This window comes from Monodelphis domestica, chromosome 7 (genome assembly GCF_027887165.1).
Source record: "Monodelphis domestica isolate mMonDom1 chromosome 7, mMonDom1.pri, whole genome shotgun sequence".
Lineage (NCBI taxonomy): Eukaryota > Metazoa > Chordata > Mammalia > Didelphimorphia > Didelphidae > Monodelphis > Monodelphis domestica.
Window position 1 is genome coordinate 194,799,364 of NC_077233.1, and position 27,826 is coordinate 194,827,189.

Here is a 27,826-nt window from a genome sequence, read left to right on the forward strand (position 1 = left end):
CCACAGAGGGCAGTGATCAGACACCTTTGGAAGCAGAAGGTCCTCAACCTATCCCCTAAATCCTAGAATAACACAATACTCAGTACCCCAAGAAAGCAGCAACAGGACTGGCCCAGACTTTCTCTTCTGAAGGGCCATAGAGCCCAGCACTAACATGAAGGCCAAAGTCAAGAAGTAGTCTGGAAGAATAGGCAAAGCCCTCAAAAAAGAACCTTGCCATAATCAGCTATTATGGTAGCAGAGATCTCAAGACAGAAACTCAGAGAATGGCTAAATAAGTTGTGGCATATGATTGTGATGGAATTCTATGATGGAAGAAATGACTAAAGGGTTAATTTTAGAAAAACATGGAAATATCTACATGAAATTATGAAGAGTGAAATAGCCAGAACCAAAAAAAAGCATTATATATAGCAACAAAAATAGTTTTTGAAGAATGAATTGTTTATGACAACCTCCAGAGGAAGAAATGATAAATAGAAACGAGCAGGACATAATTATCTACTTATCTTTCTATCTGTCCATCCATTCATCCATCCTTCCATCTCTCTCTCTCTCTCTCTCTCTCTCTCTCTCTCTCTCTCTCTCTCTCTCTCTCTCTCTCTCCACACACACATCTATCTATCTATCTATCTATCTATCTATCTATCTATCTATCTATCTATCTCTCTATCTATCTTTTTGTCAAATGTTGCCTTCTCCAATTGGGAGAAGGGAGGGAGGATAGGAAGTAGGCATTTTAATGTACTAAACACACAAACTAATTAATGGAAAAGAAAGAAACTCAGGAGAAAAGACTCCAAAATATCAATAATTAAGGCTTGAGAGAAAAACATAGCTTGGGCACAAAGTCCAAGGATGAGGATAGAGGAAAGGAAGATTATGGGAAATTATCTCATATAATGAAGAGAGTACAGCCATCCATACCACCAAAGGGGGGCGGGGCAAGGGTAGTAAATGGCTCAGCAAAGTAATAAAGTGGATGGTTCAACAAAGGTATTAGAGAGATACGTTAGTTCAAGCAGAATGATCATTGATGTTTGGAGGATGAAGGAGACCTTAAAAAACCATAGTTATCTATGAATTATGAAAAATTCAAAGTATCATTTTTAGTGATCGTGAATTTATCTTACCTGTAGACAGTGTGAGGGACATACACTTCTTTAATTGGGAATTCCAGAATCTCTTTATGTGGTCGGGTCCGATTTTCAGGAAATGGTTTCACAGGTAACAGCTCTGGGGTCAGACAGCAGGCATTCAGTACCTCTGGGGCTGGGGAGATTTCTAGTCTAAGTAAACCTACAGAAAGAAAGAGAGAAAGGAAGAAAGAAAGGGAGAAGGAAAGTAAAGGAGAGGAAAGTAAAGGAGAGGAGAGGAGAGGAGAGGAGAGGAGAGGAGAGGAGAGGAGAGGAGACGAGACAAGACGAGACGAGACGAGACGAGAGGAGAGGAGAGGAGAGGAGAGGAGAGGAGAGGAGAGGAGAGGAGAGGAGAGGAAAAGGAAAAGGAAAAGGAAAAGGAAAAGGAAAGGAAAGGAAAGGAAAGGAAAGGAAAGGAAAGGAAAGGAAAGGAAAGGAAAGGAAAGGAAAGGAAAGGAAAGGAAAGGAAAGGAAAGGAAAGGAAAGGAAAGGAAAGGAAAGGAAAGGAAAGGAAAGGAAAGGAAAGGAAAGGAAAGGGAGAGAGAAAGGGATGGAGGGAGGGAGGGGGGAAGGGAAGAAAGAGAGAAAGGAAGAAAGAAAGAGAGGGAAAGAGAGAAAGAAAGAGAAAGGAAGGAAGAAAGAAAGAAAGAAAGGAAGGAAGGAAGGAAGGAAGAAAGAAAGAAAGAAAGAAAGAAAGAAAGAAAGAAAGAAAGAAAGAAAGAAAGAAAGAAAGAAAGAAAGAAAGAAAGAAAGAAAGAAAGAAAGAAAGAAAGAAAGAAAGAAAGAAAGAAAGAAAGAAAGAAAGAAAGAAAGAAAGGAAGGAAGGAAGGAAAGAAGGAAAGAAGGAAGGAAGGAAGGAAGGAAGGAAGGAAGGAAGGAAGGAAGGAAGGAAGGAAGGAAGGAAGGAAGGAAGGAAGGAAGGAAGGAAGGAAGGAAGGAAGGAAGGAAGGAAGGAAGGAAGGGAGAGAGGGAGGGAGGGAGGAAGGGAGGAAGGAAGGAAGTAGGAAGGAAGGAAAGAGGGAGGGAGGGAGGGAGGGAGGGAGGAAGGAAGGAAGGGAGGGAGGGAGGAAGGAAGGAAGGAAGGAAGGAAGGAAGGAAGGAAGGAAGGAAGGAAGGAAGGAAGGAAGGAAGGAAGGAAGGAAGGAAGGAAGGAAGGAAGGAAGGAAGGAAGGAAGGAAGGAAGGAAGGAAGGAAAGAAGGAAAGAAGGAAAGAAGGAAAGAAGGAAGAAGGAAGAGAAGGAGGGAGGAAGGAAGGAAAAAAGAGAAAGAAAGAACAAATGAAAGAGAGAGAGATAGAAAGAAAGAGAGAGCAAGGAAGGAAAGAAGGAAGGAAAGGAAAAGAAAATAAAAAGGAAAGGACAAGAAAATAAAAGTATTAGAAGAAGGAAAAAAAGAAAAGAAAACAATATTAAAAACCGCCCCCCCACAACCCCCCACCCCTACCCGTCCCAGGAACCCAACCGCCATGATATGATGAGGTTCAGTTATCTTTACGTGTTGGCCTATTCCTAGTGATGCTGAGGTTTTCTTGGCAGAGATACTGGAGTGGTTTGCCATTTCCCTCTCCAGCTCATCTGACAGATGAGGCAACTGAAGCAAACAGTTTGAAGTGGCTTGCCCAGAGTCACACAGCTAGTAAATGTCTGAGGCTGAGTTTGAACTCAGGTCTTTCCGTCTTTCTGATTTGAACCTTCTATCCACTGAGCCACCTAGCTGCCTATGAAGACACAATATGGTTATATCTGGCAAGTGTATAACACTGCAAAGTTTCTAAAGTATATTATATATGTTAACTTATTGTTCACAGGAATCTTGTCCAAGAGATACTACTCCTATTATCAATGTCCCCATTTTCTAACTCAGAAACTAAGCCTCAGACACTAGCACAAATTGAATATTAATGGTTACATTTGAATCCAGTTCTTTGGGAAGCCAAGGCTGATACCCTACTAGGCCATCCTGCTAAGTAGTTATAAAAATGAGGAAAGTAACAGGAGAACTGAGCAGACAGGGGGGAAATACCTTTCTAGCTCTGTTTGCTTATTCTTTTTTTTTCCTTTTTTAGCCCTTACCTTCCACCTTAGAATCCATACTATGTATTGGATCTAAGGCAGAAGAGTGGTATGAGCTAGGCAATGGGGGTTGAGTGACTTGCCCAGGGTCACACAGCCAGGAAGTGTCAGGTCACATTTGAACCCAGAACCCTCCTATCTCTAGGTCTTGCTCTCAATCCACAGGGCCAACCAGCTGCTCTTCTGTTTGACTCTTCTAAGAAAGACTTAAAAACTAGTTGGTCACCTATCTAAGGACCACGACTTGTACTTTTCCAGGGCCCTGACTTATTCATTTATGTGAGCGTTCAGCCATTTTTTCAGTCTTTTGAGTCATGTCTGACTCTTCATGACCCTAACTGAGGTTTTCACTGCAAAGACCCTGGTGAGCGGTCGGCCATTTCCTTTTCCAGCACCTTCGGCAAATGAGGAAACTGAGGCCAACGGAGACGTGGTTTGCCCAGGGTCGCCGGGATGGAGCATGGAGGAGTCTCCCTGACCCCAGGTCCAGCGGCGCTCCATCTCTTTTGACTCCCAGATTTCCCAAACGCAGAAGCCTCCTCCGTTTCTGACTGGATGAGACGCCCAGCTAAACGCAGCCACCCTGTATCGATACCGACTCGGGGCATCCCTGGCCATCAGCTCAGGCTCTCGCTGTCTAGGAAACTCCTCGGAGGACGGAGAAGGGGCGCTGGGTCATCATTTCCTTAACGATATCTAAGCCTGGGTAAGAATGACTGTCGAGGGGGTGGGAGTGGAGGCTCCGAGCGTGGAGAGCCCGGCGCCACCTCACCCTTATGGCCCAGCCCTGACCGCTCTTCCGCCGTGGAGCCAAGCCCCAGTACGGATCCCAAGGCGGAAGGGGAGGGTTTAAAATAAATAAATAAATAATGTGGATTCATATAGGATTCAAATCACCACTGTTTTTAGCCATGGTGACTTTGCAGAGAGTAAAGGCGTCCCACCCATACCTGGTATGGACTTCACTCTTCTCTGGAGGGAGGAAGATCTCTTGTAGTCAGCTAGGAATTTCAGTAAGTCTTCATCACTAAGACGGTCTCCTTCCTGGCGAGAGAAAAGGCACTTACTCAGAGTCAACTCTTTGGTTTGCCTCAGAATCTGACCTTTTTTATCCTTGGATAGTTTTCAAAATGCCTTTTAGAAGCCCAAGAATCCCAGAACTCGGAGGCAGAAAGAAGCTGCAGGGCCCCTGACTTCACGCGGGCACCCACGTTTCCTTCTCTACTGTCCGGGTGCATGGCCGTCTAAAGTCATTCATTGGCAAAGAGCTCATTCTGTTTTGATATAGACAGTACCCGACTTTTAGACAATTCTGCCTATTAAAAGGCTTATTCTGGGGGCAGCTGGGTAGCTCAGTGACTTGAGAGCCAGACCTAGAGAAGGGAGGTCCTGGGTTCAAATTTGACCTCAGATACTTCCTAGATGCATGACTCTGAGCAAGTCAATTAACCCCCGTTGCCTAGCCCTTACCACTCTTCTGCCTTAGAACCAATATACAGTATTGATTCCAAGACGGAAGGTAAGGTTTAAACAAACAAAAAAGGCTTATTATTTAAATCAAGTCACAGTCTCTTTTCCTATAATTTTTAGCCATAGCTGCTAGGTCTGCCGGGTCACAATTTCCTCTTCAGCATGATAGTCCTTCAGATATTTGTAAATGGCTCTCAGCTATCTCACCTTACCTCAGTCTTCTCTAGACTAAATAGTCCCCCATCATAGGATAATAGATTTTGAGCTGATATTGACCCTGGAAGCCATCTAGTCCAATCTTATTTTACAGATGAAGAACAGGGATCCAGAGAGTGACTTGCCCAAGGTCACATGCACAATAAGAGGATTATTTGGAATTTGAACCCAGTTCCTTTGATTCTAAATCCAGAACCCATTTCACTGTACTAAACTGCCTCCCTTTGTTTCTTGTGCATGTATAATGGCTTCCAAATCTCACCATTTAAATTGCCCTCCATTAGAAGCTTTGTATGGGGGCAGCTAAGTGGCCCAGTGGATAAAGTACCCAACCTGGAATCCAGAGGATCAGGGTTCAAATATTGCCTAAAACCCTTCCTCGCTGTGATCCTGGGCAAGTCACTTAACTCCATTTGCCTGTCTTAGGTCTCAGAGATATTTCTGAGTAAGGGTTTGAAAACAGTTCCTAATATACTGAGGTCCTTCATAACGGTTTCCTAGAAAATAGCACATCTTGTGAAAACAAAACTAAATTATGTTTGTCTTCTTTGTGACTTTAAAAATGTTACTTTCAGGGGCAACGAGGTGGCTCTGTAGATAGAAAACCAGGCCTGGAGATGGGAGGTCCTGTGTTTGAATGTGACCTCAGAAACTTCTTAACCCTCACTGACTAGCCCTTACCACTCTTCTGCCTTGGAACCTATACTCAGTGTCAATTCTAAGACAGAAGATAGGATTTAAACAAATAATGTGAGTTTCTTGGTGAATACTGTATTTTTCTAGTAAACTCTTAATACAGATATTACCCAGATGACAAAATGAATTAAAGTAAGTGCCTTGTAAAGGACTTATATCACTGCCAATATTAATCCTCTCAATTAATGGAACTCAGTTCAATTTAACAAATATTTATTAGGTACCTACTATGGGCCAGGAACTAGCTAGGTGCTAGAGACATAAAAACAAAATTTAAAAACATGGTCTCTGCCCTTAAAGAACTTATATTGTATTTGGAGAGGGAATGCGGCATATCAGAAATAATTCTTAGACAATGAGGATTTAATTAGTGCTGACTGTGCTAGATATTGGGGAAACAATCCCTGCTTTCAAAGAGCTTACAATTATTAATATCCCAAGAATCTGCATGGAAGGCAGTTCAGTGAACTGGATTGACCACTGAACTTGAAATCGAAGAACCTGAGTTAAAATTTTAAATTTGCCACCTATTACCTGTATGATCTTGGGTGAGACACATTTTAGGGTCTCAGTTTCCTCATCTGTAAGAGAATGGGATGATACTAGACAGTCTTTTAAGGTCCCTTCATCTGTGAGCATCATAAGAACATACTTGTTTCCCCTTTCTAGGAGAAAGGTGAAATCTTTCCTCCTCCTTTTTGTTGTTGTTGTTTTTGCAACAGATACTAGCAAGGTGGTAACTGTATTAATGCCCTAGAAAGTCCAAAGTAAAAGAAAAGCACAAAGTACCTGTTTGAAAAAGCTGTTTACAGTCATTGTTGTAGTTTTGAAGTTGGATCCTATATAGTTGTCTTCTAAGTTTAAGCTTTTCTCAGAAAGTCTTCTAGACTGGGACAGTGTTCTCCTCTCACCCACAGAACCTTTTCCTAGAATGAAAATGATTATTTTAATTAATCTTTTCCCATGTCAGTGACCAAATCAGTAGCCTATATTCTGGAAATGCCACTGAAAGTGGATTATCCTATTATCCTTCAAGGATTTTATTTCTTATATTAGTTCTGTCAATTCTATTTACATTTACAAATTGAATTATGCCAATTTGGATAAAAATTGATGTTTAAATATGGTGGAATGTATTTCAGGGTCCAAAAAAAAGTTGACCTTCTTATTAAGCAATTAAATATATTGCAGGAGAGCAGATTGATAAGTTTGCTCAAAGAAAGACAAGGGGGAAAAGATGGAAAATAGAATAGATGAAAGAAAATAAGAAAGAATGGATAAGAGAGAAAGAAGGAAGAATGGATGAAAGAAAAAAGAATGAATGGATGATAAACGGGAAAGAGGAGGGGATAATGGGAACATGATGTTGCATAAGTTGTCAGATGGGACTGGTATGTTCATTAGTTTGCTTAAATACATTTTATTTCAAGGGAGGGTTTAATGAGAGGAATTCTGGGACATCACTAGTGCAAAAGGAAAAAAAAGGAGATCAATAAAACTAAAAAAAAAGAACAGATAAAAGGCAAATAAAATTATAGAAAAAAAGAAAGAAGATGAAGCTTGGGCTGTTGGGTATATGAAAAAAGAAAAGGATGGGAATGAGTCTTTTCACAGAAACCATAAGAGACTCAGAAGAATCATTAGAAGTAATAGTGGTATGATTCTTAAAAGTTTAATAACTCCCCTGAAGAATTCCTTACTCATCCTACTTGTGAGGTTAATAAACCAGAGGCTAATGTTAGGGTAATAGGACAAAGAGGGGTAAGATAGAACAGAGAACAGGAGGCTATTGTTGAATATTCTTTCAACAAATCCACTTTTTCCATGGCATCTGAACAAAAGATAAATTTATTTTTAAGGAACTCCTAACGAGGATATAGTAGGTAGAGTTTTACATTTTACTGTTTTCTCTGAAGGACAGACCTTCTTTAGCTAACTCTGCCCATCCATAACAATGTTTCATGACCTTTCTTTTGTTTCACAGAGTATTAGGGTTTATGCTTATTTTTTCATAACTTTGCTTTGAGGGCAATTATATACTGTGGTTTTAAGTTAAAAACCTTTTGGAAAAACATAACTTAAATGAAAAGGCCACTGTAAAATTTTTATACTTTTACTTCAATCCTGGAAACACTAATGGCAAATGGTCTTCTAAGTAATTTCTTGAATCTGACTCTGACAAGGGTATAATTACTTCTGTCCAATACTTTTTCCTTCCTCTGGGTCCTTTCCTCTCAGTCCCTCTAGCCCATTAACCAAGCTCATCTTATAGGTGCTTCATTGATGACAGCACATATAATGGAAAAAATGCGTTTTTCATCATACTTGAAATACTTACCAACCATGGTTTCCATATCAGCTATCTCTCTATCAAGGGTGGAAACATTAAGGAAACTTGTTAAACTTATGGGAGCCCAGGCGAAAGGCATCCGATATTTTCCTAAGCGTTGGCAGAAGGATTCAGCTTGAATTTTCAATTTTTCAACTTTTTCTTTGCTCTAAAAGAAGAAAAAAAAATCATGTAATCAGAAGCAAGGCAGTGTCAATACCATATCATTATTTTATATATCACAGAGGCAAAACTATCTGCCTATTCCAAACCACATTACTAGGTAAGACTAGCAAATAAAGAGTTAGGAAATCTAGGGAGAAGAGGAAATAAAGCTGGAGAAAAAAATTTTAGAAAGGTTGGTAAGTTGGCAGCATCCTATGGTAGACAGAGCATTGGACTTCAAGTCAGATAGTTGCTGTTGAGTCATTTTTTAAGTAGTGTCCAACTCTTCATGACCCTATTTAGGGATTTCTTGGCAAAAATGATAGAGTGGTTTGCCATTCCTTTTTCAGCTCATTTGAAAGATGAGGAAACTGAGGCAAACAGGGTTAAGTGACTTGTCCAGGGTCATACATCTAGTAAATATCTGAGGCCAGATTAGAACTCAGGAAAATGAGCCTTCCTGATTTCAAGTCCAGTGGTCTGTGCTGTCCCAGAATGAGATAGACTTGGGTTCAAATCCTACCTCAGATACTTGTAAGCTGGGTAACCCTGAGCAGGTCTCTGGGTTAGTTTTCTCTTCTGCTAAATGAGGGAACTTGGACTTGATGGCCTCCAATATCCATTCAAGGTCTAAATCTACAATCCTATAATCTATCCATAGTGGCGGTCACTTTGGCAGTTAGCAATAGCAGTACCTTGAATAATTCAGGCAGCTAATTGCAGAGCCATATTGTTTTCCAAAACTTTCCCCTGGAAGTTACATAATAAATAACTATCCTTAGTTAAAGTGATAAAAGTTTCCAAGGAGATCCTTCCACACATGGGATAAAAAATAGAAATTTTCAAAATAATTCAAAACTGGTTTAAAAAGTATTATTATGTACTGAATATGCAAATCTTGTTCAAAAATGTGTACCAGCTACTTAAATAACATTAAAAAGAGTCTTGATATTGGTGGTGTTGAACCTTTAGAGCTAATTTAGGTTTGGTGTGCTAATGGAATTTATATACTCCTGATTCCCAATTCCCATAGAAGCTCTGAAGTTCTCCCATGCTGTCAAGGGAAGGGCTGTGCAACGGTTCTGTTCATTACAGTGGGGTCCCTTTGTCAATTTTGTGGCCACCATATTGGCCATCCAGATCAATGGAACAAGGCCACTGGGCAATGGGCAATGTTGCTAGGAGCAAGGCCTTGCCTAACTAGACCATTCATATTTCTTCATGATCCAAAATTGATCCAACAATGCATTCGTTAAGTGCCAACTTTGAGGAAAGCCCTTACTGCTTAGCAGTTGTAATGAAACAAAACAAAACAAAACAGAAAGTCAATATCTTCAAAGAGTTTAGCTGATGTGGATAAAGGCTTCCCACTTTGGGCAATGGGTGAATTTTATTTTCCCTCCTTCGCATTTATAATAAATGCTAAAGAGACTGAGCATCTTTTCCCTTTATTTAAATGTTACTCATTACGTTTTATCTTGGGACACATAACAAACTATTTTCCATTAACTGCTTTGAAGAATTAATCTCAGAATATCCATCCATTCTAAGAAATTTGCATTTAACAGTATTCGAAATAGCATACCTTGCCTCCATCACTTTCTTTGATAACCATGTAGGGCTCTGCACAGTCGCCAATCTCTCCCTGCTGAAGAACTTTTTCAATCTAACAACAAAAGTAATATTACAACAAAGCACATGAGACATATCGGAAGCTCAAAACTAATTTGCTTTATGATCCCTTACAATAAAAAAAAAAAAGATGTGCTCTCTCTTAAAGTAAGCTCAGGGATTAAACCATGTGCAAGATGCCTAAATGAAGATAATAAGTTATCTGTAATTGTCTCTCTTATAGCCCCTATTAGAGTGACTATTATTGATTTAAATGGGCCTTGGGAAGGAAATTTGCAAGCATAGCTTCTGATCTGAAATAATTAGGTAAGTCCTGGAAAGTCAGTGGTGTTATACTGGGGAGTTTGATGCCATTTTGATTCAGTTCAAGGCTGAAGAGAACAAGAGGAATCTGTCAAGCTGGATTTAACAAACTCACTTAGAAACAACAAGCCCTCTAAACCCCTTCTTTCTTGCAAAAATAGAAGAGAAGTGGAAATTAAATTAAATTTAGTTATTAATTAATTTAATTCAGGTTTAACTCCTTGACCTTTGTTTCCTCAGACTGCAAATTTCTTGAAAAATAATGGCTAAACAGTTAAATGTGAGAGGTACAACAATTTTTGTCAGGGTTTGAAAATAAGAATTGATGTTTCCATCAGAATGAGATAAAGTTAAATAATTCCCAAACCCCAAAGTGATCACTTTGTTATTTAATTTGTTGAAAGTTCTTTAACTATAACCAAATGATTTTTAATTTGTCCTTCTTGATTTCACACTAGGAAAGGACTTATTTAACGACCAACAGTAAATAAATGAGGGATTTCCAGTATTTTTGACAGATTCAGTCACATGATAGAGAACCTTCTGGACTCAAAGTCAGGGGACTTGGGTTCTTCTCCCAGCTCTACCACTAAACTAGTTGTATAACTTTGAGTAAGTCACAACCTATTGAACTTTTGTGTCATCTGTAAGATGAAGGGGTTGGACTAGACATAGTAAAGGTCCCCTTTGCCTCCAAAGCTTTGAATCTGTAAATCTCTGCAAGAGTCAAAATAGCTCATAATTATATAATACATTTTAATTCATAAAGCATCTGTAAAACAAATAGGACAGGTATATTATCCCCATTTTACAGAAGAAAAAGTTGAGGTTCAGAAAGATGAAGAGGTGTCCATATAGGACACGGAGCTCAGCATAATTTTATACTTTCTGTAACCTTAAAGGAGTTCCCTTCAAGCAAGTAATCCTCACTTCATCTCAGCAAAATATTGCAAAGGTTAACATTTGGGCTGTGTCTCTACAGCAGGAAAGCTTCTGCACCATTTACTTAATTCATTCAGTTAGGAAAGGATGTACGTATTTATTAAGTTCCTACTATATGCCAAGCACATTCCTTTATAGATATGATCTCATTTGATCCTCACAACAACCTTGGGAAGTAAGTGCTGTTATCATTTCCAGTTTACAGATAGGGAAAACGAGGCAGAGAGCAGTTAAGAGAATTGTCCAAGGTTATAGAACTGGAAAGTATCTAAGCCACATTTGAGCTTTGGTCTTCCTAAATCCAGACTCACTGTGCCACCTAGCTATGGGGTGAAAATAATCAGCAAATTAATGTGGTCTTGTGTAGAAAAATTTTCTTACTCTTAAATATTGTTTTGTTTTGGGAAGAATATTTTGTTTGGATCTGAAGATCCTGTCCCTGGATTCTCTCCTAATAATTCTACATTCCCATTTTAGCCCTGATCACAGATGGTCACAACCTCTAAGATGAGTGTAAAAGATGACTCAGGAATAGAAGAGGAATGGCTTTTTCATGGACGGGTTTTAGAACTCAAAGGTTTTAGGGTTTTTGAGGGGGACAGAAGGGGTTAGGGTAGGGTTTTATAGATCAAAGCCCAACCCTGGAATTGTGAAGACCTATAAATTTACACAGGATTATTTTGTTGCAAGTATTTATGAAAACCTAAACCTACCTACAAAATCTAGTGAGTTTTCCAGGGTAAGGTCACACATTTTGGAGAAACCTAAAAATGACTGATATCTGGAAAGAATCGGCCAACTATTATAGCAAAGAAAATATAATTTTTAAATATGAATACCAAAGGAAGAATGAATATGTAGTCTGACTTAGAAATTTCTTGAAAGTGAGGATTATTCATGAGTTTCACCAAAGACAAGTTCCTCCTCCCAACCAAAAAAAGGCAAACTATCAGGATAGAAAATACAAGTCCTTCTGGGTTTACATACCTTAATGACAAGGTAGATATCTGAAGATGGGTAGGTGATTGAGAATATTGCTGCTCTGGCCTGACTAGAGGGGTCAACAACGGGAGTGTGAGCCCGTAAGAATCCTTTGAACTGGTCAGAATTCAGGTCACAGTGGAAATTCTCTGAAATCTACATAGCAGCAAAAAAGAAAGGTAAACCATTCAAAGTTGTTATTTGTGATTATTCTGTGGAATCAATGAGTCAGAAACACCTCAGAACATACAAAGACAAGTAGACACCTCAAGGAGAGCTTGGGTGGTGTTTTATGAAGTGACTTCTAGGAAAATCTAATGCATGCTTTGCATTGCACTCTAGAAACACCAGGGAGCCATTTGCAATATATTCCTTGAAACTCTGCTTTAAAACAGGATGTGGTATTCTCATGTTCATCATGTTGCAAAAGAAGACAGGTATTGCTTACACGAGACAAAAGTCCATGGAGGAAATTAAAGAGTGGTATATTTCCATTGGAAAAAAATAAATAAAACAAGATGTGGTTTGATTTTGGGAAGTGAATTGTTACTTCTAGGAGTTCACAAAATCTCCACGGTCTCATCAAGTATGATTATTTATCTTAATCTACTTTCTTTTTCTTTTTTAAACCCTTGCCTTCCATCTTAGAATCAATATTGTGCATTGGTTCTAAGGCAGAAGAGTGGTAAGGGCTAGGCAACAGGGATCAAGTAACTTGCCCAGGGTCATCCACATTTGAACCCAGGACCTCCCATCTCTCGGCTTGGCTCTCAATTCACTGAGCTACCCAGCTACCCCCAACACATCCAGTTATTGACCTGAAGGGTGTTTATAGGCAAGGAAAGGCAGAAAATGACTAGTGTGTACCACACTGGCAGTATTTATGCACATCTCCTCCCCAAGCTCCATTCATTGCTTAAAAATTAAAGAACTACAAGCTAAAATACTCATGGAAAAATCTTTGGCCAGAAGGTCCTTTAATTGGCACATTGGGTATGATGTGTCATTTATCCTGTTGCCAATGTAGTCCTTTCCTGGGGAAGATGTCTACCATTCCATAATGAATCCATCCCACAGTATGTCCAGGACAGCCTCCAAATGGAGATCAGAATCACTTCCACATCCTTGGGGTCACAAAGGAGTTCCAACACCTTTTGTCTATTTGCAGGTCCCAAGGAATGTCAGACAGATAGAGCGCTACCTCTCAAGGAAAGCTTTGCCCGTAGAGATTGCGTAAAGCAAACCGAAACTGAAGAGGGTTTCCAGTGGGTCCCTTCAGATGCTACCAGGGCAGCTGGGGAAGATCTCTTAAGTTACTAATCTTAGACCTATCCTAGTGACTTATCTGAGACTGCCTGAGGTTTTAATGAACAGAACAGAATGATTTGAAAATCAGGCTCAAAAAATAGACAGCAGTTATATTTGCTTGATTGACGAAGAGGATTTTGCCTTCTCATCCTGTCACTCTTACCTTTTTCCGTTCTTTCACATCATAGAGGGCAATGCTGGCAAATAAGGGCTCAATTTCTATCTCAAATCTGTTAGAAAAGACAGGGAAGCTCAAAATGTTAGAGTCTCTTAGGCAATCTTGAGATGTAGGAAAGAATCAAAACATATAACAAGATTGGAAATGTATAAAGGTTGTGAGAACCCTAGAATGGATTTTTGAGGGAAGTCTGGGGCCTATCCCTAACTTTTTGCAGGCAAGGATGCTGTACGAAATTTATTGGGCTCTTACTGGTTACCTTTCCCACTTTCTTCTTTTCTTTTTGGAAAAAAAAGTTATTTTATTTTTCCTCTAATTACATGTAAAAAGTTTCCAACGTTTTAAAAAGAATTTTGAGTCTTGAATTCTCTCCCTCTTTCCTCTCCTAGTTGAATTGGTAAGCAATCTGAAATAGCTTTTACATGGGCAATCATGTAAAACATTTTTCTATAATTAATCTTTTGGGGGAAGGAAAGTCAAACAAAAAAAAATTTAAAAAGTGAAAAAGTTTGCTTTGGCCTAGATTCAGACTCCATCAGTTCTTTCTCTGGCAGTAGATGGTATTTTTTAACCTGACTCCCTTGGGTTTATTGTGAATCATTATGCTGCTGTGAATTGGTAAGTTATTCACAGTTGTTCATTGTACAGTATAACTGTCATTGTGCACAATGTTCTCCTGGTTCTGCTTATTTCACTCTGTTTCATTTCCTGGAAGCCCAGGTTTTTCTAAGCTTCTGCTTGTCATTTTTCTTAAAAAACACAAAACAACAACAACCACAAAGAAAAACACAAACTCTTATTTTCTGTCTTAGTAACAACTCTAAGACAGAAGCCCAAGGGCTAGGCACATGGAGTAAAGGGACTTATCCAGGATCACAGAGATAGGAAGTATCTGAGATAAGATTTGAACCCAGATCCTTCCAACTCCAAAACTGGCACTTTATCCACTGAGCTACCTAGCTGCTCCTACCCTTTCTTTTTTTTTTTTTAAAGAGAATGTTATTGATGCCTTTTGTTATTACTTTAGTCATTTCCAGATAGACCTTTCAACTACAAATAAACCTTTCTGTGTGAGAAAGGTAGTTACACAAACTATTCAGCATCATGTTTGCAACTGACAGAGTAAATAATATTCTGCACTCACGGTCCCCCGCCTCTTTACTGAAACATTGGTGGGAGGTGCTTCTTCATTTTTTTCGCTAGGATAGTTATGTTTTAAAAGTGACTATATGAAAAAAATGCTGAGCCTTCAAGTTTATATCAGTCTTTCAGTATCATCTAAAAAAGGAGAGACTAAGTTTGGACAACATAATTCTCGCCCCTGTGAAGGCTACCAAATTCTACAGTAGAAATATAATAGAGGTGCAGTGCACCTCAGCACAGTGCAAAGAACACAATACTAGATTTGGAGTCAGAGGATCTAGATTAATAATAATAACATTTCTGTAGGGCTTACTCTACATCAGGGACAATATAAGAAGGGACTGTGATTCTAGCAACGCAAGCCTAATCTACTTAGTCACATGGGCAATTCTGAAAAATGGGAAACATTAAAAGTATTTCATTTCTTTCTTATAAGAAATTTTGTCATTCAATTATTTTTTAGTCGTGTCCAACTCTTCATGACCTCATTTGGGATTTTCTTGCCAAAGACATTGGAATGATTTGCCATTTCCAGCTGTAGCTCATTTTACAGATGAGGAAACTGAGGTAAACAGGCTTAAGCGACTTGCCCAGGGTCATACAACTAGTAAGTGTCTGAAGCCAGATATGAACTCAGGAAGAGGAGTCTGCCTGACTCTAGGCTAGATACTCTATCCACTATGCCACCTCACTGCTCCACTATAAATGTTTATTTGATATAATCAGAGTCACTAGGTTCAAAGAACCTGGAAACCATCATGGTAAGCAAACAATTGGCAAATGGAATTCATTTCCCCTCCCCCCAACCTTTACCTTCTGTCTTAGGATCAATTCTAAGATAGAAGAGCAGCAAGGGCTAGGCAACTGCTGTTAAGTGACTTGCCCAGATTCACATAGCTAGGACATGTCAGGAGCCAGATTTGAACCCAGGAGCACCCGATTCCAGTCCTGGTGCTCTCTCCACTGTGTTTTTTTTCAATGGTGGTGGGGAGAGAAAGAGAGAGACAGAGAGAGAGAGAGAGAGAGAGAGAGAGAGAGAGAGAGAGAGAGAGAGAGAGAGAGAGAGAGGGACAGAGAGAGAGAGAGACAGAGACAGAGACAGAGACAGAGACAGAGAGAGAGAGAGAGAGAGAGAGAGGGACAGAGAGAGGGAGAGACAGAGAGACAGAGTCATCACATTTGGACTCTATGTCAACTGGACTCATTTGTGCTTCGTGAAACTGAAACAGCCCTTAAAATGAGATTGGGAGAAGCAGCAGGACCTTTGTACTTTGTGAATATGTGTGCATATTCTGTGTGTCATATATGTATATATATGTATATGTATATATATGAAAGGCATCTCGATTTGTCATGCCAGACCATTATACTGCTGTTGCAAAGCTTATTTAATTTGGAAGGAGAGTTAGAAGAATAGTGAGATCTCTTTAGGTGATCTAGTGTGGCTCTAGGAGTCTTGTATGATTTTTTTATCTGAGAAGAGCCTTGAGGCCATTATTTCTGGGTGCTTCTTCCCCATCCATCCCCTTGTCTGTGTGCCTGCGTGTTTCCCTGTGTGGCATGTGTTCCTGTAGGTCTTGGGCATAAAAAACCTGGGAGTTTGGATAACGATCGATGTCATAATAAGTGGCAGGTCCATTCTTTCCAGCATGCTTGCATCAGAAAATGACCCTAGTGGTATGAAGTCTTAAAATGTTTACATTTAGTACTACCCAGATGCCAAAGGGCAATCAAGTAGTGCAGTGTTTAGAGTGCTGGACCTGGAATTAGGATGGCTCATCTTCTTGAGTTCAAATCTGGCCTTGGACATATACTAGCTGTATAATCTTGGACAAGTCATTTTATCCTGTTTGCCTTGTTTTCCTCATATTTAAAGATGAGCTGGAAAAAGAAACAACAAATGCCTCTAGTATCTTTGCCCAGAAAGCCCTAAATTGGGTCACAAAGAGTCAGACTAGGTTGAAAATGAATGAATTAAAAAAAAGATAATAAAAAGACTTTCAGCAGATTACGGGAATCCTCTATAAAATGCTTATGGTTAAACCTAGTCTAGAACTGTATAGACTGAGAAGGCAAAGAGAGGTTTGATCCACACTAGGGGACCAGCACTCATGCCAGGGCACCCTTAGATCCCTTAAAGCATTAAGTTTGGATTTGGAGAGAATGGACTATCTGCATCCTGAGATATTTCCAAGAAGGGAGCCACAGGACAGTCAATGCCAGGGAAACATGAACCTCATGCAACTCTGGTTCCAAACTTTGGGAAGCTTGCATCGTTTAAGCTTGCTTTGATGAGATTCTCAGTGGGTTTTAAAAATTCCTCTGAAAAATTAAACCTACCCAATATTGCCCTTTTTTATGCTCTCTGTATACAAGGGGTCGATGTGGATTTTATATAGAGATTTATTAGAAGGTATATATTCAGCATTGTAATGATGTCAAGGCTTATCTCACTGTAGCTTTCACAATCAGACAACATAAAGTTATATGTCTAAGTTTATCAGAAGTAAAGGGGAAAAATTATCTAAATAAACATATCAGCAGTCTTAATATTCTTTTTGCCCAGCTTTCTAATATTCCCTAATGTCCAAGGAGTTATTTGTAGAATTAGATATAGATACTGCCAGTATGAAATCTCGAGTCTTGGTGAGGATGTGTGATAAGGAAGCACCAGAGTTACAAAACTTGAGTATTTTGTCTCAATATTTTAGCCTTTAAAAAAATAGGATACAAATTATATCTAGGTTGACAGTTTTCTTCTTCTGTATATTGGTAAAATCATTTAAAAATACTTCCAGAGGTCAAATTTATCTGGCAAATATACTGGCTGCTACTATAGTTTTCTTTCTAAAGTACCCTAAGAAAGTACCTGCAAACCACACTGAGAAATGACTCACTTCCAAATCTTAGATTCTCTAGCTCCCTTCAGTACTCAAAACCACTCTTATGCTAGCTGTTTCTAGTTCCCCAGTCTCCTGTTGTGCCTCCCTCTCCCTGGAAAGTTACCTTCCTTCTAACTAGTCATGTTTCTTGTATATACCTTCATATGCATAAAGGATATTTTTAGAATGAAGTTTCTTGAAAGCTGGGATAGCTTTTACTTTCTCTTTGTTTCTTTAGTGTTTAGCCCAGTGTGTAGCATGTAACAGGCATGTTTAAATGCCTATTAATTGACTAAAGTCAATTTATTTTTTCTCTTCTTTGATTGACATAAACATTTTTTTAATTACAAGTGGAAACAACTTTTTTATAATTGTTTTCTGATATTTTTGATTCAGATTCTCTCCCTCTCTCCCTTCCTCCCCACCCTTCCCTGAGGTGGTAAACAGTCTATTATAATGCTTTATATATTTATGTTAGTGTTTTCCAGTAATACATATTTCCATATTTCCCATACTGTGACAAAAGACACAAATGGCACATACAATAAAAATTCATGAAGGAAATAAAGTGAAAGATGGCATATTTTGATCTGTAACCTGGTTCCAGTAGTTCCTTCTTTGGCTTGGTGTAGCATTTCTTATCATGATTCCCTTGGGGTCAACGTGGGACATTGTTTTACTGATAATAGTTTAGTCCTTCACAGTTGAATCATGGTACCGTATTTCTGTTACTGTATATACTGTTCTTCTGGTTCTGCTCACTTCACTTTTCATCAGTTCATATAACTCTTTCCAGGTTTTTCTGAAATCATCCCGTTCATCATTTCTTATGGCAACTAGTATTTCATTACAACCACATACTACAACCCATTCCTGTATTTCCCAATTGATGGACACTTCCTCAGTTTCTAGTTCGAGCCACACCCGCAGATGGGAAGTTCTAGGTTCAAATGTGACCTCAGACATTTCCTAGCTTTGACACAGACAAGTTGCTCAACTCCAAGTGGCTAAACCCATGTTGGGAACTTATAGCACACCTGCTGGAGGGGGTTGCTGCACCCCCTTCTGCACTGCACCTGAGGCCATTTCTCACATCACCTGCCCCTCTGCCCAGCAGCCCAATGGGAGTACTTCCTCCCTCCCCTGTCCAAGGGAATGGGGCGGCTCACATGTGGTGTGAGGGTACAGTTTGGGCACTCAGTCTCTAAAAGGTTCACCATCACTGTTAAGACTTTATCAATCTTCTGCCTTGAAGCCAATACTTAGTATTTAGAAAAAAATTTTTTTATAAAATCAGCATGTAAGTTCCTCTTGCTTTAAGGATCCTCTGATTCTCTATATTGGGCCAGCTCACTAAAGGTCTTAGGGTCCTTTCTTCATTTTTCTTCATCCATTTTTAGGAATCCCACAGCTAAGGGATGTGATGAGAATTCCTGTACTGACATGCTCATAACCTCACAATTATAAGTAGGCTCTACTGCCTGTGGATTAGGGTATTTGGTCCTTGCTACAACCCTGTGGGATAGACAGTACAGGTAAAGCAATATCCTTTTTACAGATTAGGTATCTGAAGCTGAAATTGATTAAATGACTTGCCCAAGATCACACAATTGCTTAAGTAAGAGCAGGGCCATAAATTTGAAATGAAGTTCTGGCTTCCAGCATCCTTTTCATGTCCTGTATATCCCTTATCCCTGCAGAGGGCCCAACACCAAGTTTGAGAGCTCTCTAGAAGCTGTGGGTTGTCAAAGTGATAAAGGCATCCTTCCTTTACTGCACACAGGATTACATTTTATACAGCCAGTGTTAGTCAAAAAAACAAACAACCAATCAAAAACTAGAGCACATAGCACCTTGAGAGAATTTGTCTTTAAATTTTGTAACTATAGCTAGAAGCTTGAGTCCCTGTGGTTTAGTGGATAAAGATAAAGATTTGGGTTTGTATCCTCCCTAAACTGTTTAATAATTGTACTAAACTAAATTAAGCATAAATTGCTTAATCCATTAGGATCTTAGTTTCTTCATCTACAAAATGATGAAAATGATTGGAATATTAATTTATTATTTATATATAAATTATTAATTTAATATTTAATCAGCAATGTAATAATCTATTATTAAATTAATGACAATTTAATATTTTATATTTAATTTAATAATAATATAATTAAATTAGTAATTAAGCATAATTAATTAACCCTATTAAAAAGATCAAATTACATGCTTTATGTAAAATGTTTTGCCAATTTCAAAGTGCTGTCTAAGTATCAGGGTTGGTTTTTATTTTGGGGGGGGAGGGAGCAAAGGTGGATGGTTTTACACCTGTGATTTTACTGATTGAAGAAATCCCCCATGTGTGGAAACTGTTTTCAAAGACACTGAGAACCACTCTAGTATCTTTGCCAAGAAAACCCTGAATGGGGTCAGGAAGAGTTGGACATGACTAAAATGAATGAACACACTGAAGTATGTGAGGCAGGATTCAAACTCAGATCTTCCCAAGTTCAACCCATTACCACCAACATTTCTAACCAAAGGAGAATTTTTGCCTATGATAAATATAGATTTAGTGATTAAAAAACAGCAACGAAAAAAGCAGTCAAGATCGAAAGACCATCCAATTTTTTGAAGTTGGAAAGGATATCTTCTAGTTCAGCCCCTCATTTTTCAGATGAGAAATAACTAAGGGGCTGTATGAAGTCCCAGGTCAGGGCTCTACAGCCCAATTCTTCCACTTAGTAGCTGTGGGATCTAGGCTAAATCCCTTAATCTCTCAAGGTCTCCGACACCTCATCTCTAGAAGGGGAATAACCCTAATCCTGCCTTCACCAGACAGCTATTGTAGATTAGATGATGTAGGTCAGAATTATGTAGAGAATAACTTTGAAAAGATGCAGAGTATGCTAAGGCAGAAAGTATTATTTCCTGCCTCTCCTTATTCCAGGAAACAACATTTCTCAATCACCTCTTCCTTCCTCCACCAGCGCCTTCCTGATTTAATCTCTGGTAACAAAGACCCAGGATTGCTTTTTAGTGGCAAAATAAACCTCATCTGTGTGTCCAAGACACCGGCCCACACTTACTTCAGAGTCTGCAGCTTGACCAAAATCCTGTTGCCCAGGTGTTCCTTTGGACATTCTGGCAGTGGTCGTATCTCCACAGCATCCTCCTATTATGAACCACAACACAATGAAATCATTAGCAAGTTCTCACCTTGGCTAGCCCTGCCACCAAATTCAGTACTGGGGAGGTGACTGCCAACCTTTACTGGTGTTAATTAACCTTTAAATCCAAACAGAATTCTCTTCTTTACAAGAAAAAAAAAAGAATGCATCCTTTCCCCACAGAACAAAATCAGCATTTAAGGCAAATCATTTCTCATTTCAGCCATCCAGACTTTGAAGAAAGAGACAGAAGGAGGAAGGAAGGAAATGAGAACATGGATATATCTTAGTAACATCCCCACCAGATGGCATTGCAAAAACTCGTACCCATTGTTCACTTATTTGCACTGTAATAGCATGTTCAATCTGCTTCTCCCATTGAATGGCTTCATTGATAAGCACATTGAGTACAGAGATGGCAGGGCTATACCAGCAGAGGGTATTTAAAGCTATATAATCTTCCCCTGAAATGGAGTGTGCTTTTGAGGACCATAAAAGTAATCTACTAAAATGGACAACAGAGGCAGGACAGGGACAGGGTTTATCAACAAATGAACAAATTGATTCCCCTCATATTCGGTGATGAGAAAATGAAATCACCCTCTGGCATGTTCTCTCTCCTCAACTCTGTTTCTTGGAATCCCTAGTTTCCTTCAAGGCTTAGCTCAGGTTCCAATTTCCTCAGTTATTGGTTTCTCCCACTCTGAATGACTATATTTATCTAACATACCTTTTGGATTTGCTTGTCTTTGTATATCCTCCAAAAGCAATCCCCTTACTTTGGACTCTTATTATCTCTCCCTTAGACATTTGTAAAAGCCTCCTTTTAAAGTGCCCTTGTTCATTCAACAAGTATTTGTTGAGCTTTTATTATATCCAAAGCATTGTACTAAGTATTGTGGGGGATTCAAATCTGAATCGAGTAATAATTCAAAATTATCCTTTCTCAGAAAGTTATAAAGTAAATTCTAAATAAGAGATTTCTATATTTGTTATGTTTACAACAAGGGCATTCAATAACCTAGAATGAATTATTCTAGAAATCTGTGAATTAAATTAAATTTAAATTTTGAATTTAAAATTTGAAAATAAAATTAAAAATTTGACAACCTTTAATTTCTCTCAAAGCTGAGATACAGATTCTTCAAAGAATTAAAGAATTAGGAATCATCTTAGACAAAGATCAGCTATTTCCAAATTTCTCTTTTTACAATATAAGCTACTTGAGGGCAGAATATATTTTGCTTTTGTCTTTCAGGTCTAATACACAGTAGGCCCCATGAATAGTAATTTTTTTTAACCCATACCTTCTATCTTAGAATTAATACTAAGTATCAGTTCCAATGGCTGAAGACCTAGTAATTGGGGTTAAGTGACTTACCCAGGGTCACAAAGGCCAGAACTGTCTAAGGCCAGATTTTAATCCATCCAGGTCTGGTTCTCTACCCACTGAGTCACCTAGCTGTGCCTCATAATAGGTAGGTTTTTTTTTTTAATTCAAATTTATTTTTTCAATTACATGTAGAAACATTTTTGACAATTGTTTTCTGACATTTTGGTTTTTAGATTCTCTTTTCTCCCTTCCTCCTGCTCACCCTGCTCTGTGGTAGTCTGACACACCTATGCTTTCATGAAATATGTGTTTCCATTATTTCCCATGTCATGACCGAGGATACATATCACAACTACAATAAAAAACTCATTAAGGAAATTAAGTGAAAGATGATGTCCTTTGATCTGCAATTAGACACCAACAGTTCCTTCTTTGGCTGCAGATGGCTTTTCTTTTTAGCATGAGTCCCTTGGGGTCATCTGCAACCTTATTTTGCTGATAATAATGGAGTCCTTCACAGATGGTCATTGTAAAATATTTTTGTTTCTGTTTCCTCCTGGTTCTGTCCACTTCACTTTGCATCAGTTCACAGAAGTCTTTCCAGGTTTTTCTGAAATCATCCTGTTTATCGTTTCTTATGGGGTAATTTCCATTCATAATAGGTCTTTAACAAATTGTGGGACTGAATGTTATAAAATTCAATTCAACAAACACTAATTTGGACATATTACCTCATGTATAATAATACACACATTAGGACCACCGAGAAATATCAAGGGCTAAGACTCTAGGCCATCATCAAGGTGAAAAAGACCAACACAATGCTTTGAAGATAAAAAGTAAGCAATTATTTAACTGAATTGTTGGGTATTTAACTGAATTCTAAGTATGAGGGATAATGTGTATACGCACTTTTAGGCAGCCTGGTGTAATGGACAGAGTGATGTCAATTTCATGATCAGCAAAATGGATTATACTACTTATGATACCTACTCATAGGACTATTATGAGGCTCAAATGATACAGTAGATAGAAAGCCCCTGGTTAACAATAAAGCACTATAAAAATATGGGTTATTATTATTATTACTACAGTGGGAGAGGACAGCAATTGCTTCTCTGCCTGAAAAGGTTGGTAGGAGACATTGTGAAAAACCTTGAATGCTGGGGACAGGTTTTCTGTTCTACTTGTTAAGCAATGTGGAACCCCTGGAGGTTTTGAGGCTTATTTACTTTTTTTTGGAGTTTTTTTGAGCAAGGAACTAACACAGGAAAGTAGCTGGGGTGAAATGAATGGAGCACCTGATGGGGAGTCAGGAGTCTGGAATCCTAGCTTCAGCTGTCACGCATGATTGTTGCCTCAGTCAGGCATCTGGATCTCCTCTCTGAGTCTTGGTTTCCTCATCTGTAAAATGAGCTGGTGGGACTAGCTGATCTCTAAGCCAATTTCTAACTGATTCCTTGATGATTCTGAGTCTCAGATAGCTTTGGGAGATATCACAGGGAAGCATCGGAGAGAGAGGAAGGACGGCAGGCTGGAGTACTGCGAAGGAAGACACTTTTCTAAAAGTGGAAGGGAGAATGATAGGAATCTAAAGTAAAATGAGTAGATAGATGTAAGAGTATAAGACGTGGTGGACAGATAAAATCAACAGGAATTCATAATGGAATTAATAAAGGCGAAAGGGTAAAAGATGACAGATTGAGCTTTCTTGAAAATGTCTTTTTTTAAATCTATAAAGCTTTCTTTTTGTTCATTCACACCAGACTTTGCACCTAATTCAAATTAATGTGCTTTAATGATAGAGCTAATTCCTCATTATTCAGGGGCTGATGAGCCTGTTCTTTTAAGCACTAACTAAATGACCTCATTTTTCTCCTCCTCACGGTGTCCCTCTCCATGTTTCACTGTCTCTGACATTTCTGCTGCAGAGTGGATGGAAGGATGGGGGAAAGGGATGAAGGGGAAGGTCAGAAGGGGAGCCACCTGCGTTTAGGGCTTTGGGAAGGTTTCAATTGAACTGGACTCTGCTAACCTGACCACATGGGTGGGTTTATTATTTTCCATGAGCATTTTCACAGGCACACAGACACAGACACAGACACAGACAGACAGACAGACAGACACACAGACACACACACACCCACACCCACACACCAGCTTGTTAAGCTAAGTTATAGGAGGGAACATTGCACCCACCTCATCCACAGATGGATACAGGGCAAAGAGCTCAGCCTGCCTATTGGTTCTTCGAGCTTCTTCATTCTGTCTTTCAAAATCCTCTGCACTGACTTGCTGCAGGAGACTGTCCAGCCTTGGGTCAGGCTGTAGGCTCCGAAGGTCAAAGTCACAAGAAGTGAGAGTACTTCTTCCAGACACATCACACAGCACTTTCAAGGTTCGAGGGCCTGCCTGAAAGAGAAAAATGCATACTTGTCAGTGGAGAGAGGTAGCGGGAGGTAAATGGGCTCAGCCCACATATCAATATCCACAGTCCTCCCCACTCCACCCTCCATCCAATAGGCCACATGGTATTGGCTCTGGAGCTAGAGGAGATGGATTCAAATCATGCCTCTGGCAATTGCTCTCTGAGTGACCTGGAGCTCTAAAAGTCCTTCCCAGCTCTGAATCTAAGATTCTAAAACTATCATATCTTGGGATGTGAGTGATAATACATGTATTACCCAGTGAAATTGCTTGTCAACTCTGGGAGGGGGGAGGAAGACAGCAAGAAGCATGTAACCATGGAAATATTAAAAAAATAAATAAAACTATTAAAATAACAGGAAGGAAGGGAAGGGAAGGGAAGGAAAAGAAAGGAAAGGAAAGGAAAAAGGAAAGGAAAGGAAAGGAAAGGAAAGGAAAGGAAAGGAAAGGAAAGGAAAGGAAAGGAAAGGAAAGGAAAGGAAAGGAAAGGAAAGGAAAGGAAAGGAAAGGAAAGGAAAGGAAAGGAAAGGAAAGGAAAGGAAAGGAAAGGAAAGGAAAGGAAAGGAAAGGAAAGGAAAGGAAAGGAAAGGAAAGGAAAGGAAAGGAAAGGAAAGGAAAGGAAAGGAAAGGTATTGCAGGATTAAGTCAATTTACTGCTAGTTAAATTTGGTCAAGATTTTTCAGACAAACGAATTATCTTGCTTTCCCTGAAACATACATCAGGTTTGAAAATCGGCTAGAGACAGACTGGCCAGGCAGCCTTGAATGCCAGGGAAAGCTTTATATTTTATTTGCTAAGCAGTACAGAGCTCCTGAAGATTTTTTTTTTTTAACAAGGAAGGAAGTGACACAGGGAAACAGCTGTGGTCAAATGGACAGAGCATTAGACAGGAATCTGAACTGGCATTATTTTCCCAGGCTCACTCATCTCATCACTTCAGCTTCTTTCTAAAAGGAAATCACTGGTGATTCAGAAGAGGTTAGATCTATCTTGATTGGGATTTCCTAGGAAAATAATACCAGTAAGGAGTTTATAGGCCCTCACTACAGATCCCCTTTTCAATGAACTTTAATTGGTGAATATGAAATATCCTAACAGATTTACAAGCATAAAATTGACCTCAACTCCCCATATCCAGTCTGTCTCCCAATCTTGTTGAATCTGTGTCCAGAACTTCTTTCAAATCCATTCCCTTGTCCCCATACCTATGTCCATGTCTCTATTCCAAACTCTTGTCTTTTCTTATTTGAACTATTTTTTGGAATAGCTTTCCAACTGGTCTCTGGCCTCTAGACTCTCCCCTTTCCAATCCATCCACTGCCTAGCTGTGAAACCAGTATTCCTACACTTGTTCCTACCATATTGTTTGGCTGCTCAAGAAGCTCCCAGAATCCTGTTACCTCTAGGTTCATAGTTCTTAAAGTGTGATCTATGGACAACTTCCACACATAAACATTTTAATTTTAATTTGTTTTTGTTTTTAAACCTGCATTTTTGGTCCTAGTAACAACTCTAAAAATTAAAGGGCAAGGACTAGGCAAGTAGGGGTAAGTGATTTGCCCAGAGTCATACATCTAGGAAGTCTCTGCAATCAGATTTGAACTCAGGATCTCTCATACCTAGGCCTGACTTTCAATCCTCAGCGCCACCTAGCTACTCCAGACTGCTTGCTTTTTATCTCTGCATCCTTGATACTTCTCTCTTAATTGTCTATTGAATGAATAAGTTTATGCTATTCCACATTCAGCTTTCAGATACAAACACATTTGCTTGATGTTCAGAGCCTTAAACAAAATATTCAAAGCTAAAAACTAAAAAGGAACAATCTCCAAATTTTTTTTGTTGCAATAAATGACTGTAAAATCTAGGTATCAGAGAAGGAAAACAACCCCAGATACTTGTTACAGAGGTGAAAAGTCTTCACTGTAATGGAATATAGTATTTATTACATTATCATATAATTTATATGTAATTATATATAATACATTAATATTATTTTACATATAATATTACTATATTAGTAACATAATAATAATAAAAAGAACACCACAAATCTGTTATGTTTCCCATAGGAACAATGTTCTCTTTCAAATTTAACTCTGCAGCAAGTAAATCATATAGATGACAAATAATGTCATAAAAATCAAAAGATACAATAATTGTTTACCACTGTTTGGATTTCAAATTTTTAAAAATTACATTTCCATATGTATAACATTGATATTAGATTATTTGACATCTCAGTGAGGGGAAAGGGAAGGAAGAGAATTTGGCACTGAAAAATTTGTTTTAATGTTAAAAATGTTTTTTATGTGTAATTGGGGAATAAAATTATTTTTAAAAATTATGTTGCAAATATGGTAAAAAAAATGGTATATGTGAATTATATGGTGAGTTTTGGTATCCCAGACCATTCATTGTGTTTGACTCCAAACCCATTTCAGTCCAAGATTTCCTGGACTACTTCTCTACCGTCACTCTTCTCCTCCTCCCTACAACCATCTTTTCAGCTCCCTTTCCTATATTATCTTTTCTCCATAAGAATATAAGCTTCTTGGAGGCAGGAACTTCCTTTCTGTTCGCATTTGCATTTCCAGTCGTTGGCATAGCACTGCCCCTTCATAAATGCTTTCTTTATCTCTCTATGTGATAGAATTGACTAGTACCGGAAATTTTCTGGCGAGTGCGAAAGGAAAGTCAGGCCAACACTCCACCAGGAGCTCTGAGGCTTGAGTCAGCTGGGCAGCCACTTGGACATCTAAGTTGAGAGCTGACACTGGGTTGGTCATCCAAGTCAAGGCTAGGAGAAGGATTGGTTGAGACCAACATGAAATGCTGATTGAGAGAGGATCCCAAAACTCCTCACTAAAATGAGAAATCCAGGGGAAGCTGGAGCTGCTGCCTTCTCTTAACCTCATTAAAGTCTCTCAAAGCAAGCAGAGAAACCCCAAATAGCTCAATGGACCTTGGAATTTCCAGTGTCAAGAGTCAAAAGGGGGACATGCGAAGGAGTAAAAGTCGGAGTCTTGTGGGGAATTTGGTATAAATCACTATGATTTGGGGCCATTTGACAGGACGTGGAAATAACTTGGTTATGTAGAGGACTTGATTGTCATCTTATTTCCAGCAAGGGGTTTACCGTAGATGAACGTGTATCGCTGCAGAATGAAATATAGCTGCCGTTCCCTAGATAGAGCTGCGGGTAGGAAGTACCTGAGAACTTGATTCATTACAATCCAAAGTTTCTGATTCGAAAGTCTGTTTCTGAAGCATCTTGTGGAAGTCCCTTCGGGATCCAGTCTTTTTAAAGCCACAAGTCTCTGAACTTCCTTGATTCCTGAGAGAGACAAAGAGAGATATAGGGAGAAAGATGAATGCATAAACCATTAGGGGGAAAAAGCCTCAAAATAACAGGCTAAGTTTAGAATATTGGTTGAAAAAGATC

General features: G+C 39.0%; 1 protein-coding gene across 4 annotated transcripts in view; it reads right to left on the reverse strand.

Annotated features, from left to right (window-relative positions):
• The window catches only part of DOCK8 (dedicator of cytokinesis 8), a 306,237-nt gene that overhangs the window by 157,994 nt on the left and 120,417 nt on the right, over window positions 1–27,826 (reverse strand). For all 4 annotated transcript variants that reach the window (XM_056806227.1, XM_056806228.1, XM_056806230.1 and 1 more), the window contains 10 exons: window positions 27,595–27,718; window positions 24,153–24,365; window positions 20,540–20,625; window positions 13,417–13,483; window positions 11,952–12,101; window positions 9,673–9,753; window positions 7,932–8,091; window positions 6,383–6,519; window positions 4,162–4,255; window positions 1,134–1,299 (listed from right to left, as the gene is read on the reverse strand). In XM_056806227.1, the coding sequence (XP_056662205.1) occupies window positions 1,134–1,299; window positions 4,162–4,255; window positions 6,383–6,519; window positions 7,932–8,091; window positions 9,673–9,753; window positions 11,952–12,101; window positions 13,417–13,483; window positions 20,540–20,625; window positions 24,153–24,365; window positions 27,595–27,718 (1,278 nt within the window). The remainder of the gene's footprint in view (window positions 1–1,133; window positions 1,300–4,161; window positions 4,256–6,382; window positions 6,520–7,931; window positions 8,092–9,672; window positions 9,754–11,951; window positions 12,102–13,416; window positions 13,484–20,539; window positions 20,626–24,152; window positions 24,366–27,594; window positions 27,719–27,826) is intronic.